Source organism: Panicum hallii, chromosome 4 (genome assembly GCF_002211085.1).
Source record: "Panicum hallii strain FIL2 chromosome 4, PHallii_v3.1, whole genome shotgun sequence".
Taxonomy (NCBI): domain Eukaryota; kingdom Viridiplantae; phylum Streptophyta; class Magnoliopsida; order Poales; family Poaceae; genus Panicum; species Panicum hallii.
This window is the reverse complement of record NC_038045.1, coordinates 2,240,567-2,263,217: the sequence shown is the minus strand read 5'-3', so window position 1 is coordinate 2,263,217 and position 22,651 is coordinate 2,240,567. Positions and strand designations below refer to the sequence as shown.

General features: G+C 48.1%; 4 protein-coding genes across 4 annotated transcripts; all 4 read left to right on the top strand.

The window, feature by feature from the left end:
- The first annotated feature begins 43 nt into the window (after window positions 1-43).
- Window positions 44-3,555, top strand: LOC112891160 (protein DELETION OF SUV3 SUPPRESSOR 1(I)-like). The gene is made up of 3 exons (XM_025958094.1): window positions 44-171; window positions 257-368; window positions 3,234-3,555. Exons 2-3 carry the CDS (start codon window positions 269-271, stop codon window positions 3,359-3,361), a joined length of 228 nt encoding a protein of 75 aa, XP_025813879.1. The 5' UTR covers window positions 44-171; window positions 257-268; the 3' UTR covers window positions 3,362-3,555.
- A 2,599-nt stretch (window positions 3,556-6,154) lies between these two features.
- LOC112889333 (EH domain-containing protein 1-like) lies at window positions 6,155-11,647 on the top strand. The gene is made up of 16 exons (XM_025955907.1): window positions 6,155-6,483; window positions 6,586-6,665; window positions 6,782-6,850; window positions 6,946-7,003; window positions 7,092-7,144; window positions 7,229-7,271; window positions 7,346-7,404; window positions 7,941-8,054; window positions 8,208-8,310; window positions 8,389-8,438; window positions 9,506-9,634; window positions 9,713-9,964; window positions 10,058-10,137; window positions 10,395-10,521; window positions 10,598-10,741; window positions 11,151-11,647. The coding sequence occupies exons 1-16, from the start codon at window positions 6,399-6,401 to the stop codon at window positions 11,334-11,336; spliced, it is 1,632 nt and encodes a 543-aa protein (XP_025811692.1). The 5' UTR covers window positions 6,155-6,398; the 3' UTR covers window positions 11,337-11,647.
- Window positions 11,648-12,608: 961 nt separating this feature from the next.
- Window positions 12,609-16,183, top strand: LOC112889334 (probable glucuronosyltransferase Os06g0687900). Its single transcript, XM_025955908.1, has 3 exons — window positions 12,609-13,689; window positions 13,812-14,360; window positions 15,721-16,183. Exons 1-3 carry the CDS (start codon window positions 12,851-12,853, stop codon window positions 15,917-15,919), a joined length of 1,587 nt encoding a protein of 528 aa, XP_025811693.1. The 5' UTR covers window positions 12,609-12,850; the 3' UTR covers window positions 15,920-16,183.
- A 2,613-nt stretch (window positions 16,184-18,796) lies between these two features.
- On the top strand, window positions 18,797-20,528 carry LOC112889336 (zingipain-2-like). The gene is made up of 4 exons (XM_025955911.1): window positions 18,797-19,372; window positions 19,481-19,713; window positions 19,852-19,992; window positions 20,098-20,528. Exons 1-4 carry the CDS (start codon window positions 18,910-18,912, stop codon window positions 20,359-20,361), a joined length of 1,101 nt encoding a protein of 366 aa, XP_025811696.1. The 5' UTR covers window positions 18,797-18,909; the 3' UTR covers window positions 20,362-20,528.
- Window positions 20,529-22,651: the final 2,123 nt, after the last annotated feature.

The following is a 22,651-nucleotide window of genomic DNA, read 5'->3' as shown; positions in this document are numbered from 1 at the left end:
TTAAAAGAATCTACGTAAATTCCAGTGGCATCGAGGGAATTTAGTCTAAATTTTTTGCCCGACACTCCAAAGAGCAGCAAGCCAGCCAGCCAGCCAGCCGCCGCACCAACGGACAAGCTCCGGGTCTAGCTAGGGTTTCCGTTCCGCTTCCTCTCCCCGCACGCGAAGCAGGTTGGTGCGCTCTGCCCCGGTACCCCCGCTTCTCCCCTCCCCCGCTTTGACACGCTCCCCTCTGATCCGCTCGGCCGCGTCGCAGGGCGCAGCGTTGATGGCAACGGCACCGGCGCCGGCGGACCCGAAGGCGGAGGCCGCCAAGATGGACCTCCTGGAGGACGACGACGAGTTTGAGGAGTTCGAGATCGACCAAGGTGCGCCCTCGCTTTCGTTTGCGTATTTCTGTTGATTCGGCAGAAAGGTTTGGATGATTGATTGATTAGACGGAAATCCATGCGCTGCTTGCATCCTGTGCGTCCCTTCTGATTTGTTAGGGGACTGATTTCAGCGGGACTAGGGGAAATTTATAAGGGGTTAGTTTTTTTTATGTGGAATCTCAATTATCTCAAATCGATTGGGCATTTGCGGAAACATAGAAGCTGTTAATTTGGCGCCTGGATTTGCTTGGACAGGATTAGTGCTTCTGAATTAATTCAATTTTCTTTGCATCCTCTAGTCTGTAAGTGGCCTGTTGCATTTACTTTGGCAATTGACAATAAACCTTGTCCTTAAACTAATGCAGTTAGACTACAAATGGTGCCTTGTGCTGTTTTGCAACTTTCTGATTGAAATGATCGAGTCATTTAAAGTGATGATTTTATTACATGTCGAGCCACATCTTTTGCTTGTCCTTGGTGCATCTTCACAATTATCTAATTATATTAGACTAATTCTGAATATTGAAGACAAGGTGCAGAATGAAAGATTAATTGTTATGTTGAACGCGAGAAGCATAAACCAAATACTGTATTGATAATTTGTGTATGGGTTTTTGCCAACTTTTCATGTAGTGAGCTAAGTCCTGTTATATCAAATATTCAGTAACAGTAATGCTTGCATGCTAATCACTAAGATGGCAAAGAAACAGTGCCAGAAGCTGTGCTGATGGATATGATAATTAAGGGGCTTTCTGGGACCTTGCCGTTATCTTCTTTTTCTGTCCTCGTGGCACCTGCATGGTTGTGTTCTTGTGCATACTTGGATATGCTTGCCGCCATTGATTGTATTTCGAAATTTGGACTTTGCAATACTCCCCCTCTTGTTCGCAGTCTAATAATTTGTAACATAAAGATTTATCAAAATAGTCTATTGTTGTCATGAGGTACTGACCTCCGGGCTAAGTAAAATTGAACTACTCTATATGGCGGCAAATGCCTATTCTGATTTGGGAAGAAGAGGTGTGGCGTTAGAAATAACCCTAGCCATTTTTCTAGTATTGTTTGATTGAATAAAGCAAAAGGGAATTATGTACTATTCTACTCAACGAATCCATGATACTAGAACTTTCAGTTTGTGTTACATACAATTGTGATTTTTTTTAATGTACTGCAATGGTCAGGCTAGCTTTGAAATCAGAGCGCAATCAATTAGGGGAAAATTGCTCTATCTATTGTTTCATGATGAAAATTGTTCTCTTAGCTTCCTTGGGTCTAAGTAAAATTGAACTGCTCTAAATGGCAATGAGAATTCTGATTTGGGAAGAAGAGATGTGGTGATTATAAATAACTGTGTGCCATTTTCTAGTTATTCTGCAAGAGCTTTGCCTCTATCAAAACTTATGGTTTGATTTGTGCATGTACTTGATTATTGATTCACTGGCTAACAAACAAAACAGTTTCCACTTTTCGTTATTCGGTGTTATTTTTCTATGTGACTAACGACACTGTCATATACTTATATTATCATGCAGTAAGTAAATTATATTGTTTCACACGATCAGTTAGTATCATTTTCCTTTTGCTTTCTCACTCACAGAATTAATTATATAATTCATTGTCGCTTAACTGTTCTGTATGTTTCTTCTAAATTTTCTTAGGAAGGTTTTTCTAGCATGGGAAATGCTGATTTTCTTCTTTCTTAGTTGTTAGCCAATAAAGATGGAATCCACATATTTTCTACTTAGTTACTATTTTGTATGGTTAGTAAAGATAGGTACTCTCTGGAAGTTAGCTTGACGCTTGAATTTGCTTTCACCACTTTATCATTTGGTTGTGGTATGACTTTGGGTGTGCTCTTGCTTGCGGCTGCATTTGCTTTGGAGTTATCACATCATGGGCAACCTTGGTAAATACATTGTTAAACTGATGATATGATTACATTTTGGTTTACAGTGGTAAACATATTGCTATTACAGATTTTCTCTCATTGATGGGTTTTCCAAAAGCTATATATTTGGTATGACAAACCTCTGAATATTAAAGAAGAGGGACGGCATTTGTTAGTACAATGGATGCTTAGCTGACATGATTAAATTTTGGGCCACCATGGTAAAAGTTTTTATTTTTCAATAATATCTCTGTGCCGCTTTCACTGTTCATGTTTATGAAAAGGTGTATAGCAACTATTGCAAACATGTGAATGGGGGAAGACTAGGCAGTATCCTTGTTTGTTGCAATTGATGCTTAGCTCGTTTTGTTAGTTGAACTAGATTAGCCGTACAGGTTAGTATTAGGTCGGTTATGTGCATGGCTATTTATTGTGCAATGTGTTATCAGGTTTATCTAGCTTTCAATATACAAAGCCCCCTTCTGATCTATCTCTGAGTCTATTACCTATTTATAACCCCTCCATATAGTGCTTTCTACCTCCAGGATCAGCCATCAAGCCATCTAACCTGTTACTGTGTAAGATGGTTGTTACCTCAGTTGTGAAATTGATTTACAACAACTTGGCATCAGATTTGACCATCGTCCATGCCTCGATGGTTTCTGCCGCCATCTATCCATGTTGCCACCACTTCTGTTGTTGCAGTCTCAATAGACAATGGCGGAACGAGAGGCAGCACAGATAGATGGACAATAGGACTGATGCTAATGGATAGGTTAAATGAGCTTTGCTGTTAGTCATTGCACGCCGACACTGCAAACAGCGGTAAATATGATGCACTAGAATCAATCTAACCTGACATGACCTGCTTTTGGATGATTTTTTATGTGACAAATAACTGTAATGAACTGAGTTTCCTAGCCACTAGGCCAGTGGTTTGAATGCTTTGTTACTCACACGTTCCTATCATGCAGAATGGGACGACAAGGAAGAAAGCAATGAAGCCGTCCAGCAGTGGGAGGACGACTGGGATGACGATGACGTTAATGATGATTTCTCGCAGCAGCTGAGGAAAGAACTGGAGGGACCCCAGAAGAGCTGAAGTGTTTTCTTCTTTAGTATAAATGTTACTCTTGTATAGCCGTTGCTTTCTGAACCGTGATGTGCTTCAGACAGTTATGGGTGTGCGTCTGGGAGCAACCTAATTTGCGGAATATTTCTACACGAAAGTTTATGGCCGTGCTGTAGTTTCCATATTATCGGTGAGTTTCTATATGAATGATATGATACCAGAAATCTTCATGCAATTTGCCCCTCATTCTCTAACTGTGGGGCGCGCGGCCATGGATCCACTCATCCATCCTCGAATCGGGTGCCCGATGCCTTCCCGCCTCCCGGTAGCCTACACCGCGGAGTCTATTTAGGCTATGTTTGGATCCAAGGGCAAATGGTAAAAGATCAAATGGTAAAATTTTTGCTCCTGTCACATCAGATGTTTGGACGCTAATTAGAAGTATTAAATATAGTTTAATTAAAAAACTAATTACATAGATGAGGACTAAATGACGAGACGAATTTATTAAGCTTAATTAATCCATAATTAGCAAAATTACGGTAGCATTTGCCCTTTTGCACTTTGGGGTGTTTGGATCCAAAAGTGCAAAAAAAGTGCAAAAGAGTAAAAGTTTTGCTCTTTCTCTTTCCGTTGGATCCAAACAGGCCCTTATTGCGTGTGGGTGCGATGCGCGGTGTCGCAGAAGGCGCAACTGCAGCGCTACCGCTACTATGCTTCTTCCCTGGTGAGCCGCGGTGGCCGGACTTCGGAAGGGCTGGGTTGCCGCGAGGGCGGTGGTCACCGGCGGCCTTAGAAGAGTTGGAGGGGGTTGGAAGGGAAGACCGGCGGGGGTGGCGGGTTGCGGGTGGTGGTGGTCGGCGGCTTGATATCCGGTGGGTCAGGGACCAGGCGGGGGAGCTCGGATCGGTGGTGATTAGCGGTGGCGATGGTGGAGGGCGGCGGCGGAGGCGTTGAAGCCTTGGGAGGCGGGGGAGCAGCAGCCGCGGGCACGCTGCGATGAAATCACTGTAATTCGCAGAAGACGATGAATAGACACCTCGTCTACACTGAACCATTTGATAGCATAGGATCACAATTTACAACAAGATATCACAAGAACAACTTGTCGGTAGGAAGCAAAGAGGGTAATAAATAATGTTGTTTCTTTAAATTTGGCACGGTGAAATGTGAAGTGGCACATGGTTCCTTACCGCTAGGCAATTCACATCCTCTACCATGTTGACTCCTAACTAAACACATAAGAAGGATGGCAATATTATTTTATCAAAATAAAGCATAAATTTTTGCTGACTAGTTTTGACTTAAAATAGGTGAAAGTTTGATCAAATTTATCAAGAAGATGATCAACATTTCCGACACTAAATATGCATACTTTGAGAAATTTTGATATATATAGTGTCTAAAATTTTGATTAAATTTAGTTTGATTTAAATCAAAACTAAAAATGTACTTATTTTGAAAAGGAAGGAGTGCATTCAATGTCATTGTATCTCATATATGCCGGGGGTTAACAAATCAACTTAATGATGTTGAAATAGAGGTGGCTGATTTCGAATTAGTGTTTTCTTCCGACGGCATGCCTATTACAATGGCCCTATTTGTTTCAGCTTTTGGATAATTTTTGAAGGCTCGATTTTAAAAATTCCAGAAGTCAAATGATTCCTAAAATCGAGAATCGAGAATCCAGTTGATTATAGATTCTCAGAGTCATCTAAGTTTTGGATTTTTTAAAATCGAACCTTCAAAATCAGTCATAAGCTGAAACAAATAGAGCCAATGGCCCTGTTTGGCGCTGCTTCTGGAGGTGCTTCTGGATAATTTCCAGCTGGCTTCTGGCCAAACGGTGCGCTTCTGCCCAGCTTCCGCGAGCAGCGCTTGTGGACGGCCCGAGAGAAAAGACGCTTCCTCCAGCAGCCGCACCGGACCGGCTTCTTCTCTGCTTATCCTCTCCACCCGATCCCCAATGGGCCGGTGACCCCCGGCGCCGCCCCCCGCGCCGGCCCCCGCGACGCCGCCCAGCTCCGCCCAGCGCCGCCCCCCGCCGGCCCCCGCGGCGCCGCCCCGCGCGCCGGCCCCCGCGGCGCCGCCCAGCTCCGCCCAGCGCCGCCCCACGCCGGCCCCCGCGACGCCGCCCCCCGCCGGCCCTCCGCTCCCGCGCCGGCCTCCTCCGCCCCCGCGCCGGCCTCCGCCTCCCCCCGCGCCGCCTCGGCCTCCGGCCCCGCGCCGGCCTCCGCCTCCCCCCCCCCGCGCCGGCCCCCGCCTCCCCCCCGCGCCGCCTCCGCCTCAGCTCCCCGCGCCGCCTCTGCCTCCGCTCCCCGCGCGGCCTCCGCCCCCGCGCCGCCCCCCGCCGGCCCTCCGCTCCCGCGCCGGCCTCCGCCTCAGCTCCCCGCGCCGCCTCTGCCTCCGCCACCACGCCGCCTCTGCCTCCGCTCCCCGCGCGGCCTCCGCCCCCGCGCCGCCCCCCGCCGGCCCTCCGCCCCCGCGCCGCCCCCCGCCGGCCCTCCGCTCCCGCGCCGGCCTCCGGCCCCGCGCCGGCCTAATTATTTGTCTAATTACACTCTATTAATTGTTAATAATTTATGAACAAGTTTCAGCTGTGCCAAATAGGGCCGTGACCAGCTGCTTCTTTAACCAGCTGCTTTTCTGGCCAGCTAGCCACGAGCTGGCTTCTCAATAAGTTTCAGCTGTGCCAAACACGGCCAATATCAGTTTGGAGCCACATCACTGAAATCGGTAGCATGCCCAAATCGGTCCTCGGAGAAATATCATCCACGTAGGATCCGGTCCACTCCCACTTATCCCCACCGGCCACCGCGCCACGAGCTCGCACGGCCGCGTCAACGCTCATCGCGTTGGGCAGCAGAGCAGCCAAGCTTGCGTGGGTTCGAGCCAAACTCCAGACTTCCAGAGGAGGCACCCCCTCCAGCCTCCAGCTCAACTAAAAGCCCATTTGAAAACGCCGCTGTTTCCACACAGTGCGCCCACGTCGTAGGGTTTTGCTTTTCCCGGCGGTAAAGCGGAGGCGCGGCGGACGCGGAGGGGGCGCGGCGACCGCCTCCCGGCCATGGAGATCGGGCAGTACCCCGTGAGCGGCTGCTCCAAGGAGCACCAGAAGCTCTACCAGGAGTGGTTCGCGCTTGCGGACTCAGGTCCGATCCACCCCCCCTGCTCTTCTCCCCTCCGATCCCCAATCCCCCGCTCTCACTGTTGCTCGCCTGGGTGGTGGCGTGGTCTAACCGGCGGTGTTGCAGATGGGGATGGCCGCATCACGGGCCCCGACGCCATCAAGTTCTTCGGCATGTCCAAGCTCTCCCGCCCCGACCTCAAGCAGGTGCGGCCTCTCGCTGTGAACACCCCCCCCCCTCCTGTTTTGTCTGTCTTGCTGGCGGAGCATTTGATTTTTTTTCCCTCATGTGCCATTTTCGTCGAAACTGTGTTGCGATTAAGGTATGGGCTATCGCGGACTCCAGACGGCAGGGGTACCTGGGTTTCCCCGAATTTGTCGCGGCAATGCAGGTTTGCCTAGTCTATTCGATGCTCTTGTGCTCTCTGTTTCTGCCAGGCGATTTGGTTTGTTGTTCATCAGTAATGGGCTTGTTATCAATTGGCAGCTAGTCTCTCTGGCTCAAGCAGGGAATGAGATCACTCAAGATAGCCTTAAGCGCGATGGTTGTTACTAGCCTCCAAATCATGCCTATTTGATAACATATGTTTATTCATCTATTTGAGCTAACCACTTTGAGGTTATATCTGACAGATTTAGGCAGTTTGAATCCACCTGTGATGGAAGGTTTGGATGCTCTACTTGCGGTAATGTATTATATCCTCACAGTTGTTTCTTTATCAATGTTGTGATTTATCCCAATGTCACTATATGAAGTAATTGTTTTTCAGAAATCAAAGCATGTGGTGAAGCGGGTTGATCCAGAACTGGATGGTAAGTAATGCTCCTCTTTAATAGGAAATTCATGCTTGCAAGAAATCTGACACAAACCTTTTATGTCGATGCAGGATATCCTCAGGAACAATCACCTTCAAACAAATGGTTCAGCTCAAAGTCATCAAAGAAGGTAATACTCATGTTATCTTCAGAATTTTTCTATGACTTCTCTATGCTCCTAGGATATTAGCTCTTGCGAATAAATATTGCATTCCATCTGTTATTGAACCAGCACCAAAGGAAGTTTTGAAAAAAAAAATACTAGTACAACTATGGTAGTGTGGGCACGTGTTCATATTTTCAGCAGTTGTCCTTTCGAGCTAACAAAGTTAAAAGGCAGCAAGTTGAGTCGTTTAGCTTGTGTAGTTATCATCTGTACCAAAGGGAAAAGCTTATGATCTCTGGTTCTCTTCTGTGGCCACTTACCTATTTATTTTAATTATATCCTGTATGCAATATGATACATATAAATTGGCTAAAGAGAAGCCCACAGTCAAGCGAGTTTTATTTAAGACAGCAAGTAATTGTGTTTTTATTGTGAAATATTAACACGGATATCTGTTTGCTGAAATGTTCGAATAATTGATGCTAATTGACCCTAATTTCTTTAATGACACATATATCATTATTGCTAATATTTTCTTTTACGGTGTTATATATTAACAGATACCGCTGACTGCTGTTACTTCTGTCATTGATGGCTTGAAAAAATTATACATCGAAAAGCTGAAGCCTTTGGAAGTTACATACAAATTCAATGATTTCGTTTCCCCTTTGCTGGTACATACTTGTATTCCCAGTTTCAAAATACTGTATGAGACATGAATGACTACTTTCCTGTGTCTTTTTATGTCATTATTATCTTTTTTTTTCCTTGTCATTTTGTTCAAAATAAGTCCTTTTTATTTAGTTAATGTCATTTTTTTTCTGCAGACGAGTAGTGATTTTGATGCAAAGCCAATGGTTATGCTCTTAGGTCAATACTCTACTGGTAAAACAACTTTTATCAAGCATCTGCTAAGAACAAGCTATCCAGGTTTCTATATCTGCCAGATGTACCTTCTATAGTTTCCCAGTAACATGCAGTCTGACAGTTTATCTCCTGCACTTTCAGGTGCCCATATTGGACCAGAGCCAACAACAGACAGATTTGTCGTAGTCATGGTAAACTGAGCAAAACTTAGGATATCTCTTTGTAGGTATAATAGGTGCATCAGATGATGTAAACTTCTGATTATGATTTGTGAAGGAAGTTTACTAGAAAAGAAAAATGGAGAATTATATTGCATTTTGATATGGACATGATACAACCCTTTATTTCTAACTTCAATTCTGATAAATTGTCATCATATGCTTAAGTTTGTGCTGCTCTAGAGTTGATGAATTACTGATTTGAAGCAGTCCAGCTTTTTCTCAAAACTTTGGATAGGAAAGATACATCCTTTAGTTATCTGCGGGATTCCTTCTAAGATGCTGGCTTCCCAGATCATATAATCACTTAACTGATAGAAAATGGCGCATATAGGAGTATCAACTTTATACCTTTGAAAGTTTGAATACTGCCACAGTTTTTTTCGGATATAATTTGTAAAATCCTCAAGAGCATGTAAAGAGTTTATTCATAGTAAAGAGGATGTGAAGGGTATAAACTGATCTAGAATATCTGTTTGGTAGAAATGTTACAGAAGAAACATTGCGCTAATGTCCATGCAAAATTTCCTTATGTGCTATGGGGCATTAAAAAATTTCAGTCTGCCATTTTTTTGGGATCTGTTTGTTTGTGATTCGTGGAAACACTGTCAACTATCTGGTTTATGCTGTTGTGTGGTGATTAGCAGCCTCTACCCTTTTCTCTGAAATAATGAGCTGCAATTATATGTTTGGAATGGTATTATGATTGTTTCTGATTCCTAAGGCCCATTGGGAATGTTAGCTAATGCAAACGAGGCATTATACACATACCACCAATCAATATTAAGTTTAAACTCATCATCCCTATATTATATGCAAATTCTTGCCTGTGGAGTTTGTAATAGAGGCTAAGCACCTGTTTTGAAATCTTCGACCACTTTTAGTTTTTTCAACTTAGGACAACCCTAATCTCAAAAAAAAAACTTAGGACAACCCTGAGTATACAACATGAATTGCCTGTGCGCCCAGCTATTACAACAGCATGTGTTTTTGTACTTCCCCCTTTTGTTGCACCAGTTAACCTTTGTATGCTTTGCCAGTCAGGATCTGATGAAAGGACTATTCCTGGGAATACTATTGCTGTTCAAGCCGACATGCCTTTTAGTGGTCTTACAACATTTGGGACTGCATTTTTGTCCAAGTTTGAGTGCTCTCAGATGCGACATCCAGTAAGATTTAATTCTGTTGCATGTGAAAGCCTAAAAGGCATGTAATCTAGATACTGATACCAAACATTTACCTTGAAGCTGCTAGAGCATATCACATTTGTCGACACACCTGGTGTTCTTTCTGGTGAAAAGCAACGCACACAACGTAGCTATGATTTCACTGGTGTGACATCATGGTTTGCTGCGAAGTGTGATCTTATTCTTCTTCTGTTTGATCCTCATAAGCTTGATATCAGCGATGAGTTCAAACGTGTCATCGGATCTTTACGTGGGCATGATGATAAAATACGTGTTGTTTTGAACAAGGCAGATCAAGTAGACACTCAACAGGTATTAACCATGGTTGTTTTGTGTCTTACTCGTGATGTTGCATTTTGCTTTGTTTTGCTGTATTTATTTACGTTTTTTCTTATTGACATGCAGCTTATGAGAGTTTATGGTGCATTGATGTGGTCTCTCGGGAAAGTATTGAATACACCCGAGGTTTCGCGTGTTTATATTGGGTAACTTCTGATACCTTGTTCTTCTTTGTTTCACTCTTTGATATTTTGATACCTTGTTCTTCTTTGTTTCACTCTTTGATAGTTTATAACAGGTTGCATAAGATTTCCAAACTGTAGTTTCAGGATTACTACTAGAGTCTAGAAGTTCCATTGATGTATTTGATTTACCATAGTATATCTGAATCTTGTTCTGGTAATGACCATGGATCGTTCAAATACATGCAAATCATTCAAGTGACCTCCAAGTTTGCTTGTAGATCATTCAATGACAAACCAGTAAATGAATCAGCTGTTGGTCCACTTGGAAAGGAACTATTTGAGAGAGAGCAAGATGATCTCCTTTCTGATCTCAAAGATATCCCCAAGAAAGCCTGTGATCGTCGAGTAAGTTTTTGTTTTCTTGCATATGTATTTCCAGTCCTGATTTTCACATATTAATATTTCTATTCTGTTATTGCAGATCAATGAGTTTGTTAAACGTGCTAGAGCTGCCAAGATCCATGCTTATATAATTGGCCATCTAAAGAAGGAGATGCCTACAATGATGGGCAAAGCGAAAGCCCAACAACGACTCATAGACAATTTGCAGGATGAGTTTGCGAAGGTATGTAGTTTGGGGTTCTTAACTTCTCAAGTCGATCTAGGACCATTGTAGATTAAAAAGCCTCAGAGATCCTTGCCTATGTTAGGATGGAAGTCTGTCAGATGTCCTGTTACCACACCTTTTTTTTTTGGGTGGCTTTACTGGGTATGTTGCCTTATGCCATGTCGTTCTGCCTAACCAGCTTGCACCTTAAATTTTAGTTATTTTACTAATTTTGCACATTCTAAAATAGTGACAGTAAGAGCTGATTGGGTTTTGCTGATAGTGTGAATTCTGGACCCTTCCAGTTTCATTTCAGTTACACAATTATTAATCTTTCTTATACTGGATGCATGTGAAGCATTTCCTTACATCTCCGTTCCATGTAATTTTTATGGTCTGAACAAACAACTGCTGTCTGGTGGAACAGGTGCAACGGGAATACCATCTCCCGGCAGGGGATTTCCCTTATGTGGAGCACTTCAAAGAGGTCTTGAGCGGGTATAGCTTCGACAAGTTTGAGAAAGTCAAGCCCAAGATGATACAGGCAGTGGATGATATGCTTGGATATGACATTCCTGAACTTCTCAAGAACTTCAGGAACCCATATGAGTGAACCGGTTGGAAGATGACTTTGGTCTTGCACAGGAACGGGGGATGAGTCAGGCACCGATAGATGCCTATGCCTTCCGTAGTGTTGCAATTGTCAGGCTACATGAATCATTGTGGTCAAGGTCCTGAGGGGCCTTCGTTGCCATCCACGCCTCACCATTGTTGTACAACTGTATTCGTAAGAATGGGAGAGCAATTGCTTAAGCTTTCATGGAACGTTGGTCATGTAAAGTCGACTAAAAGGTGATCCATGCTATACATCTACACTCATTGTTTCTCCGATGAGTATTTATTAATTTTGGCTAACAACTGAAATGACGTGGTTCTGTCATATATCAGCGCATGAAGAATCTTGGACCAGCATGGGGCGTTGTCCTGGGCATGGCTCCTTGATTTGTTGTGTGTGAATGGGGCCGTGGATCAGTGGATGTCTTGTATATGTTGGGGGCACTGCAAAATCTGTATCTGCTAAAACTGCCTTGATAATCTAAGACCCGAAATACCTTTTTTTGAACGACGATCCTCTGAGGATTTTATTCAACAATAGAGCCTGGGAATGAACTAACTTTCGCGCTTCTACTTTCTGTCTGTATGACTAACGGAATAAGCATAACAACTGCAGTTCAGATTCACCTGAACAAGGAAAAGATGCTTGCAAATTTCCTAAACATACGAGTCGGCCACCAAGGCGCCAACTAATTTTGCGTGGGGGCCCTGATCGTGCATGATTTGTATTCAGCTAAATTTCAATGGAATTCGAACAATATCCCCTTGAATATGATCAAAATCGCTCCCTCCAGACATGCGCTCTTGGTCTTCTTCTGGAAATAAAAAGCGCCTGAACCGACGCTAGCTCGGAAGTCAAACGCAGTTGGCGCAAACCGAGCACCCGCCGACGCCGGCAGCTGCCTCTCACTCAATCATTGAAAACGTGAAGGAACACACGACACCACCACCAAAACTCCCTAAACAAATTCCTTAAAAAAAACTCCCTAAAATACCGTACACTAGAAACGACACGCCGTCACCGAACGCGGAAGAAATCAAGAAACCCCACGGCGACCCGCGGCCCGGTCCAGTCCGACCCCTCGCCGCGCCGCCGACCCAGTCCTCGCGCCCCGCTGCCGCGGATTCGGCGTCCCGCCCCCACTCCCTCACCGAACTCCCCCCAACCCGACGCCCCCGTCCTCGCCTCGCGCGCCCGCACCGCACGGCGCACGCGCTTGGCTTCTTCACGGCTCCATCCCCACCCCCTGCCCCGCCGCGTCCCCGTCGGGCACCAACCCAACCCAACGCTCGCCTCGCTTCCCCTCCCCTCCTTTTCCCCCGCCCACCCAAATTGATAGCCCACCTCACCTCCGCACCCGCTGTTTCGTGCACCGCACTTCACCCCCCACCTACCTACCTCCCCCCCTCAAAAACTATCCGCCTCCGCCCGCCGACGAGCGCGATCGGTCGATTCGGTTCGAGCCGACCGGAGCTCGGAGGGGCGGAGCCCAGATCCGGGTGCCGGCGGCGATGATGAAGTCTCTGCTGCCGCAGAGCCAGCTGCGGCGCTCGTCGGCGCGGCCGTCGGGGGGCGGCGGCGCCGCGGGGGGAGACGGGGCCGCGGCCGACGGCGGCGGGGCCGGGGCGCGGGCGCCCGCCTCGTCCACCTTCTGGTTCCTGCTCCACGCGTTCTGCTGCCTCATCTCGCTCTTCCTCGGATTCCGCTTCTCGCGGCTCCTCTTCGTCCTGCTCTTCTCCACCACCGCGCTCTACCACTCCACCACCTCCTCGTCCTCCGCCGCGGTCCTGCGCGCCACCACCACGACCACAACGACGACCACCACCACCACCACAACCACCAACACCTTCACGCTCTCCTTCGCCGCCGCGAACCCTCCGCCCTCCAACCCCGCCAACCGCACCGCGCTGGAGGCAGCCGCTGACAAGGGGGCGACGTCCGGGAACCCCCAGAGCCACGTGGTTGTGGGGCGGCACGGGATTCGGATCCGCCCGTGGCCGCACCCGGACCCCATCGAGGTGATGCGGGCGCACCAGATCATGGAGCGCGTGCAGGAGGAGCAGCGCCGCTGGTACGGCGTCAAGGAGCCGAGGCAGGTTCTCGTTGTCACGCCGACCTACACCCGCGCGTTCCAGGCGCTGCACCTCACCGGCCTCCTCCACTCCCTCCGCAACGTGCCGTACCCGCTTACCTGGATCGTCGTCGAGGCGGGCACCACCACCAACGCCACGGCGTCCCTGCTTGCGCGCTCCGGCCTCACCTTCGTCCACATCCCCTTCCCTGACCGCATGCCCCACGACTGGGCAGACCGCCATGCCACTGAGAACCGGATGCGCCTCCATGCCCTACGGTATGTCCAGTTCCCTACTTCCTCATAGCTAGTAGTACTAGCAGTTTTGGTTTGCTACCCTCTCTTATTAGTTATTAAGTAGAGAGAAAAGTGGCAACTGAAGTATTGGTTTGCTTGTGTAGGGTGATTCGGGAGAGGAAGATGGATGGTGTAGTTGTATTTGCGGATGACAGCAATGTTCATAGCATGGAGCTGTTCGATGAGGTGCAGAAGGTCCAGTGGATGGGTGCCGTGTCCGTTGGAATCCTAGCACATACTGGAGCGGCAGACCAACCACGCTTCAGCGAGGAGGACAAGCAGAACATGCCTCTTCCAGTCCAGGGCCCTGCTTGCAACTCCTCTGGGCATCTGGCTGGATGGCACACGTTCAACTCGTTGCCGTTTTCTGGGAAGACTGCAACGGTGGTTGGCGAGGCAGCCCCTGTTCTGCCTAGGGGTTTGGAGTGGGCTGGCTTTGTGTTGAACTCGAGAATGCTGTGGAAGGAGGTAGAGGGCAAGCCTGACTGGGTGAAGGATCTTGATGCCGTCGGTGAGAATGGAGAGGAGATTGAGAACCCACTTACTCTATTGAATGATCCGTCCTCTGTTGAGCCACTGGGGAACTGTGGGAAGAAGGTCCTACTGTGGTGGCTCCGTGTTGAAGCGCGGGCTGATAGCAAGTTTCCTCAGGGGTGAGTTTCTTTTTTCTAAATATTCTCATTATATTTTCATCAGTGTTTTTATCATCCAGCTATGTTAATTGGAAAAGCTACCGTGTTCTATTAGCGTCCAATACTCCAAACATCTAGTGAAAAGCAGTCTTGAGTCTTAGAAACTCCCTTCTTTAATTTTTATTAAGTTAGTTATGCCTTAGCAGGCTTGCTAGCTAGGTTCCCAGGATTCAACATCTCAAATGAAACTTAATGACCATTGGACATAGGCCAACTGTCTAATAGCTACTCAGCAACTGAAACTTTGTCCTGTTTGGCAGAGCTCCAGCTCTAAGCTCCACGTGGACCACGCCATATTTGGGGTTTGTGCGCTATAATAAATTGGATTAATATCTAGTTTAGTCTAAATTTAGATTAATGAGACACACCGACACTCTCTGTGTACACCAAGCTCTAGCTCCACACATTCTTGCCAAACAGGCCCTTCATTAATGTTGTATCTTTTTTGGGTTTTATCATATCAAATGTGATTGACTGATTGCGTTGAAATAAGTGTGTCCCTGATCACTGCTTTACAATATTCTCTGAATACCTTAAGTAAAATGTTTATGTTGTCCTGTCACAAATCCAATCTAGTTATAGAGTTCTATGCTGATCTAGGATATGCAATAATACTGTCAAAAACCGTGATTGGGAACTCTGTAGCCTATGGAATTTGCTTTGTGCCACTTTCTGAAGACATCACATTTTATTTTGCTTTGTAAAAGCGATTTGACTTTGACACACAGCTTAAAAATACTTTGACTTTCTATTCTTTGCATACATACTATCATGTGTTGATGTATCCACCCCCCAACTTGCTTGCTCAAAAGGCTTTGTTGATGTTGATTATAAACTGCTGCACTCGTAAATTTTGTGTTTCCGAGTGCTTGAAAATAAGGCTAGGTTACGCCAACAGTTTGACCAAGTAGCATCTGTGTATCTGGCAGGTGTTAGACAATCGCTGCTTATGTCATGCCTACTAGAGCGTAAGAGGACATGCAGTTGAAATGATTGGTCACTTCCATTGACATGGTACTACATGGCTAAGGCACAACGGAGAAGTTTCAAAGTATCATTATTAACATTTGACTCCAAAAGAGATGTCTTTTAAAACCATGTGCAATAAGTAGCTTCGTCCTGGTACCTTGAACAAGGAAAAAGTCTTGTAAGAAAAACAGTTAATTCACTGAAACCAACAAAGAGTGAAAATATTGGGTTCTCTTGGCCAAGAAACTGGATTATTTTGTGTGCATGGTTTGCTGTTTGCTTATGTCCTTTAATTCTTTTGCACAATGAGCATTCGTTTCTTTATCCGGCAACTAAATATGTTCTTTTGCAGGTGGGTGATTGAGCCACCTTTGGACATTGTTGTTCCTGCAAAACGCACTCCATGGCCTGAAACCACCACCGAGCTTCCATCCGAGTTGTTGGATGACAAGCAAGACCAGGAGGATAGGCGGTTGTCAAGAGCTAACAAATCATCTCGGCCCCGAAGCACCACGAAACGGAAGGGTGACCTTCAAGGGAAGGAGAACTGATGCAAATTGTACTGGCCTTATAATGTATATCTCTTACACCTGCAAACACACAATAGGAAGCATATCCGGTTAATCTGGTGGTTGTTGTGTTCATTTTTCTGATGTTTTTGCTCATGGGGCAGTGGCCCGTACTTCTGTAGAATGGGCAATTTTTTTTCTGTAGTTGTATCTGTTGTGTTGTAATATACACAGCATTGGAAACTGAGATGGTGGCTGAATTATGGGAAGTGGTCTATGCTTCTGAAGAAAAGGTTCAAACTCTCGCATGCTCGAGTATGAAATTGTTTGATAATCGATAGCATCGGTTCATCGCGTGCACTCAATTGTCCAGATGTTTTGGGTGCCAGTTTTGACATCGAATGTGGTTAAGATAGTAGTATGTAAGTTGACGGTTCATTTGGTACATGAATATGAAACAGCTCAGATCATCCAGATTCCTCTAGTTTCACGGGCTGATGGCTGGTGTCATATGGTGTGCTTATGATGATTTTTTGATGGAGTTTTGTTCTTTATGACTAATAAGGCCTAAGGCTAAGGGTTCTTGGACCAAATTCATGTGTACAGTTGCTGAGATAAGCATGGATGAGTCCAAATTCCTTCGTATTGGAGGGGAATTTTGGTTATTTTCTGCACCAACTGGTATAGAGAATTAGAGATCATCCCGTATGGAGCTGAGCCTCGCTTTCCTGACAGGCTGGGACCATTGGAGAGTTGGCGTATACTACACTGCAGGCTGGAGCAAAGCGATCGTTTTGTCAGGCTCGCTGCTGCTGGCCGCTCCTGCATCCGTCGTGAACTTTGCTTCGCCATTTGGCAACCGCTCCAAGCGTCAAGCGGGGTAACCAGACGACGCCGTATCAGCACGCTGGCAGCAGATCTGTAGCGCGCGCGGCAAGTGCCCGGGCTCGGATCGAGCGTGAAGCCGAACGGGAAGCATCTCGGTTCATCTCACCATGCCGCGCAACCATTTCCGCAAAGCCAGCCTCGCGCCACGACTGCAGCAGCTGAACGGTAGGCTGGCGCGTCTCCTTGCGGGGGGCGCGGCGGCGGCGTGGCTGCACGCGCGTGCACGGTCGCCCTCCGGCGCCCACAGCTCGTCGCCTCTGGTGGTGGCTACTGTGTTATAGAATCACGGAGCCTTTTTTCAAGAAAAGAAAAGAATCACGGAGCATGCTCAACTTGGAGCCAACTGGGATTCCCCACTCGGGCACTCCTTGATCATGTTCGCTAAACGACCGGCTGCTCTCAGCTCTCTGATCCCACCCCCCGGGCCTCGCCGGGGTGTTCTGCGTACGGCTCGTCCAAATCCGAGCACCGAAGCACCCATCATTGGAGGGACCTAATTTGAGATTGATGCGTTCATCCGGCAATCGCAAACAGGGGACACTTTGGACCTTGACGCTGACGTCCAACGGGCAACGTGGACACCGGTCTGAGGGCAGCTCCAGAGTGTGGAGAAAGCGAACCGTGGCTGAAAAAAATCGAAAGAAAATGTCAGAAAGAAAATCGACCTTCAAACAACAGTTGAACCAAGCCGATTAAAAAACTCAGCGAAACACATCTCCTCTGCAAATGCGTACAGAAGAGCCAAGCGTTGGAGCAACGGGATTGGCGAGCAGATAAATATATGGGTCCCACGAATCGATGTGCATGCTGGAGCTATCGAATCAAAGTTTTATTTGTCTGCCGTGGCTGCATCGGTCGGATTGAGGACTGGAACTGCTCTGATAGGCTGGAGATGCTGGTGGACGAGGGAGTATTATTTATTTTTAAAATCTAGTTTACACTCTTAAACTATTATAAAAAATTTTATTTTCAATCTTCAACTATAAAATCGGATAACTAGGTCATCTAACTGTCAAAAGAGCAAATTTGACCCTTAGGTGGTTTCAAAGATGGTTTTCCATTTATAAAAATAAAAATATTCAATTTTAAACTAAAAAATTATAAGTAATTTATTTTAAATCAGAAAAATATGAATTGAGTATCAAAAGTTTTCTAAAAATATAACCTACTATTGGCACTATACTTGTCAGTTATTCAGATCTATTTTTTTATGTTCATAGTATTTGGTTGCTTTTAGTTATGGCTATTATTTTTAAATAAAGAAGATTCAAAAGACTGATTTAAAATAAATTAGTTTTGATTTTTTTTAATCTAATTAAATTTTTTAAATTTTTTTAAAAATATAAAACCACGTTGGAAACTACCCTAAGGGCCAAATTTATCCAGTTTCGACAGTTGGATGGCTTCTCTTATCTAGTTTTGTTCTTTTACGATAATTTGAGGGTATAAACCGGACTGTTTCCTTATTTTTGTTTCCTTATTTTTTTGACTGCCGCTGCTGATTGTTAAGCTCTGCATAGTAGTAAAGAGGGATGATCCGTCACGCCATAAGGCTCATGTCTAGAAAATCTGAAATCGAGGAATGGGATGTTGAACCATTTCATCTAGCATTTCCCTTATTTCCCAGGTCATATTTGCCGTCGATTCACTTCTGCCACTGCTGCATCCTCGTAAACTAGAACATACCTAGAAGCTTGCTACTAACAAGACAACTTCTGCTTTCTTCAGCGACGGCTTCTAAAAACTCATCATATGTTGAGGTAGGTTCCTGCATTTTTTTTAGTACTTTCAAGCTAAAGCAGAAAACGTGTCATAGCAAGCATCGTCAATTGTGGTTATCCCTTCACACACAGCTGAATCAAAATCAACACCTTGCCATGGCGGCAGCCCTCTGTTTGAGACAGGCGTCAAAAGGGACGAGGTTTTTGTAGTGTTGGTGGTGGGCCCGGCGGCCCAGTTCGTTGCCTCCCCGGTGGCTATAAATTGATCGGCTCGTTTCGCAGGCTAAGCCATCACTGCACTGATCGTTCAGAGACACGCATCAGTTCAGAGATACTCTTCTCGTCGCCTCCTCCTCCCGCTCGCTTCTCGCCATCTCTCGCCGATCGAGCTTGAGGTCATCCCAAACCAGTCCAGGGATCGCCATGCGTTCCCCACGCTGTCCGGTGCCTGCCGCGGCGCTGCTCGCGCTCACGGTGGCGCTGGCCGCGTCCGTCGCCGTCGCGGCGCCGCTGGAGCGGGCGGACGAGGAGGTGCGGCGGCTGTACGAGGCGTGGAGGTCGGAGCACCGGCGGCCGCGCTGCAACTGCAGCAAGGCCGGCGAGGAGGACCGGCTGCGGCTGGAGGTGTTCCGCGCCAACCTGCGCTACATCGACGCGCACAACGCGGAGGCCGACGCGGGGCTTCACACCTTCCGCCTCGGCCTCACCCCCTTCGCCGACCTCACCCTGGAGGAGTTCGTCCGTCGCGCCCTCGGCTTCCGCAACGCCACGGCGCCACGGGTGGCCAGCACCCGCTACCTGCCCCGCGCCGGCGACGACCTCCCCGACGCCGTCGACTGGCGCCTGCAGGGCGCCGTCACCGAGGTCAAGAACCAACGGCAATGCGGTTCGTACACACAAACTCCATGCTAGCTATGCATGCTCTCGAGAATCGCTTGAGCTCTTTGGTAAGAACTTGCAGTGGTGATCTCTGGGCTGTGAGAGAGATATGCAGGTGGGTGCTGGGCGTTCTCGGCAGTGGCAGCCATGGAGGGGATCAACAAGATCGTGACGGGCAACCTCGTATCGCTCTCGGAGCAGGAGCTGATTGACTGCGACAGCCAGGACAGCGGCTGCAACGGCGGCGACATGGGCAACGCCTTCGAGTTCGTGATCAACAATGGCGGGATCGACACCGAGGCCGACTACCCCTTCATCGGAAAAGACGGGACCTGTGATGCCATCAGGGTCCGTACTCTCACTCACCAATTCGTGCACTAGCAAATTTCATCAGCTTAATTGTGCGCGCAAAAGTTAACGCAGCACGTATTTGTGTGTGGATGGTGATGGAGATTTGAATTATTCTGCTCAAAAATAAAAATGCAGGAGAACAAAAAGGTTGTCTCCATAGATTCGTACGAGATGGTGCCACCCAACAACGAGAAGGCGCTGCAGAAGGCGGTGGCGAACCAGCCCGTCAGCGTCGCCATTAACGCGAACAGCCCTGCGTTCCAGCACTACACCTCGGTAAGCATGCATCTGGATGAAGGAGAAGGAACCCAGATAATCGAAGTATCTGTTCTCTGTTCTGACGAACTGTTCTTGATCATCCTGATCGTCGTGTTCGTGCAGGGCATCTTCAACGGGGTCTGCGGGCTGCAGCTGGACCACGGCGTGACGGCGGTGGGCTACGGCAGCGAGGGCGGCAGGGACTTCTGGATCGTGAAGAACTCGTGGGGCCCCGGGTGGGGCGAGGGCGGCTACATCCGCATGGCGCGCAACGTGTTCTTGCCCACAGGCAAGTGCGGCATCGCCATGGACGCGTCGTACCCGGTGAAGAACGGCCCCAACAACCCGATGGCGAAAGCTGGGATTAGTAAGATGGCTCTTGCTTAGGCAGGCTGCTGCTGATCGCTTGTCTCCTTGCTGTGTGGTGTGGACTCTAAATTTGCTCGTTTACAAGTTTGTTGTGGTGAGTTGTGATGCGTGATGGGTCTCATTTTAATTAACTTTATTTATGTAACACCGGGAATGAGAATTAATGAAATTATGTGATAAATAAATTCCTTTTAATGGGAAAACTGTGCTCGCTGCTGCTGGCCAGCGCCGAGGACTGTGCGGCCATCGCCGATTGCCTGGACGGCGACGGAGACGTCGGCGTCACCATCGAGGAGTTCAGGCTCATGGCCGACCTGCTCTAGATCGAGCCTTGGCTGCGACACCTATGCTTGGAACGGTGTCTAGTTTGCTGTGTGCCCGTGGTGTTCATCCATGATCTTCCGTGGACTGAGCAACGTACAAGACGAACACGCGACGCTTGCGAGTCGTGAAGGCTGCAGGCGGCAGCCATGGAACAGAGCACCGGGCATCTCTAGTGGTGGCGGGAAGCTAGAGGTATGGCGCGGCCGCGCGGCAGGGGAACGGCTACAGTGGAACTCAGCGCGGCGGCTGACTCACGGTGGGGGTGCTCCTGAAGCTGACGAACGCCGGGGAGCTCGCGCTCGGCGTGCTGCCGCAGTCCGCCGTGCCGGCGCTTCGCGGCGCTCGAGGTAGCCGCCGGGCTCTTGCTCGCCCGAGAGCTGCAAGTCGTCGGATAAAAATTCTCTGCGGCGGTGCCGCACAGCACCGCTGGTGCGACACCGCGCAGGATACTGACGCGTGGCGATCACACCATCCGAAACGAAGCAGGCCATCCGCGCGGGAGCTACGCGCTGTTTCGAGCCGGCTCCGCTGCCAACAGTGCTTGCACCAAATGAGCCGAGCGCTCGAGCCACGATCAATCAAGCCGGTGCTCCTCCCACGTCTGTCCGACGATTCCGCGGATTGAAGATAGCTCCGTCAGAAAAGGATCGGGCTGCCCAGCATCTTGACGCTTTTAGAGAATTCTGCCGCCGCCGGACATGCCCTAATTCTGCATTGGCTATCATCGAAGGAGAATGGAGAATTCTGCTGCCATCAGCCATTCGTATCCAGGTGCTGGGAACATGGTCCATCCTTCGATGATTTTTACGACGCATAATACGATCATATACTACTGTCTGAAAAGAAAAGAATTTATATGTAAATATTGGACGGTCGAGATTTTTCTATACCACTGAAATATTGATTAGTAATATAAAATACTTGTCGGAGAAAATCTCCGGCCGGGTGGCGGAATGCACCCGCCTAATCCTAGTCTAGAATGAGTTTGGGGGAAGTCAAGAAACGCGAGATAAAAGGGTGGATGAACACGGAAAGCATATAATCGTTTAGAGTGGTTCAAGCCGCTGGAGCGTAAAACCCTACGTCCACTGTGTGTTGTATTGCCTGTGAGACTTCAAAAGCGTGTGTGTCCTCTAGCCAACCTCGAGCCTTGAGAGGACCTGTGTTCTAGCGAGCGCGCTTCCCCTTTTATAGGCTTAAGGGGAGCACGTACACTGAGCGTGGCCCCGACAGGTGGAGCAGGCTGCATATTAAATAACGTACACATTGGAGCCTTCATGCCACAGATTCGAAAATCTTTCTCTCCGGCTCCTCCCTGTAGTCCTCGATCAGGAAGCTTATGTGCATATCTTCTACCAGGGTATGGTTATGTACCGTCTCCCCGACACAGTGCCAGCTGTAAGTGACATGCACAGTGGAAGTCGTGCTGTCACTGTTGCGTCCTTCCCCACTAACGGGGGAAGGGGTCGCGTTGACCTGCCATGATGTAGCTTCCGCGCACACTGTAGTAGCGCACGCCGCATCCCTCCTGCAGCAGATTATAATTACCCTTTACTCACGCGCGCGGCGCTGTGATGTGACAACACGCGCGCCCACCTTTGTACGCGATGTGGTGATGCGACGTGCCGTCTCGGTAACAGGCGGGTTTACCGTGGTGTCAGTCATACCTACCCAACGTGTCAGTGGGCAGCCCACGCCCTGTCACGGGCACGCGCAGCCTAACTACCCGCATTTAATGTGGCAGTTGGGTTGGCGTCCCGCAGAAGGCTTACTGCCACCGGACACGTGGCAGAACTAGCTTAGCAGCCGTTTCCTCTGGGGCACGTGGCGGCACCGGACCTCCTCCCCGAGGGAAGGGAGGTCCGGACCCCCGAGGCCGGCCTAGGTGCATAGGCCTCCAGGGGGTCCGGCTTCCACACGTGGCGGCACCGGACCACCCCGCGGGGGTTCGGGCCCGTGATGGCCGTTCCTGAGCACCTTGTCC

Bases quoted from the DNA above. Each gene is read 5' to 3' on its own strand.
- LOC112889333 (XM_025955907.1), top strand. From the start codon at position 6,399: ATGGAGATCGGGCAGTACCCCGTGAGCGGCTGCTCCAAGGAGCACCAG. The intron at 7,272-7,345 runs GTAAGTAATGCT...ATGTCGATGCAG, and splicing joins GGTTGATCCAGAACTGGATG to GATATCCTCAGGAACAATCA. The intron at 10,742-11,150 runs GTATGTAGTTTG...CTGGTGGAACAG, and splicing joins TGCAGGATGAGTTTGCGAAG to GTGCAACGGGAATACCATCT.
- LOC112889336 (XM_025955911.1), top strand. From the start codon at position 18,910: ATGCGTTCCCCACGCTGTCCGGTGCCTGCCGCGGCGCTGCTCGCGCTC. The intron at 19,714-19,851 runs GTCCGTACTCTC...ATAAAAATGCAG, and splicing joins GGACCTGTGATGCCATCAGG to GAGAACAAAAAGGTTGTCTC. The intron at 19,993-20,097 runs GTAAGCATGCAT...GTGTTCGTGCAG, and splicing joins CGTTCCAGCACTACACCTCG to GGCATCTTCAACGGGGTCTG.
- LOC112889334 (XM_025955908.1), top strand. From the start codon at position 12,851: ATGATGAAGTCTCTGCTGCCGCAGAGCCAGCTGCGGCGCTCGTCGGCG. The intron at 13,690-13,811 runs GTATGTCCAGTT...TTGCTTGTGTAG, and splicing joins ATGCGCCTCCATGCCCTACG to GGTGATTCGGGAGAGGAAGA. The intron at 14,361-15,720 runs GTGAGTTTCTTT...GTTCTTTTGCAG, and splicing joins GATAGCAAGTTTCCTCAGGG to GTGGGTGATTGAGCCACCTT.
- LOC112891160 (XM_025958094.1), top strand. From the start codon at position 269: ATGGCAACGGCACCGGCGCCGGCGGACCCGAAGGCGGAGGCCGCCAAG. The intron at 369-3,233 runs GTGCGCCCTCGC...CCTATCATGCAG, and splicing joins GGAGTTCGAGATCGACCAAG to AATGGGACGACAAGGAAGAA.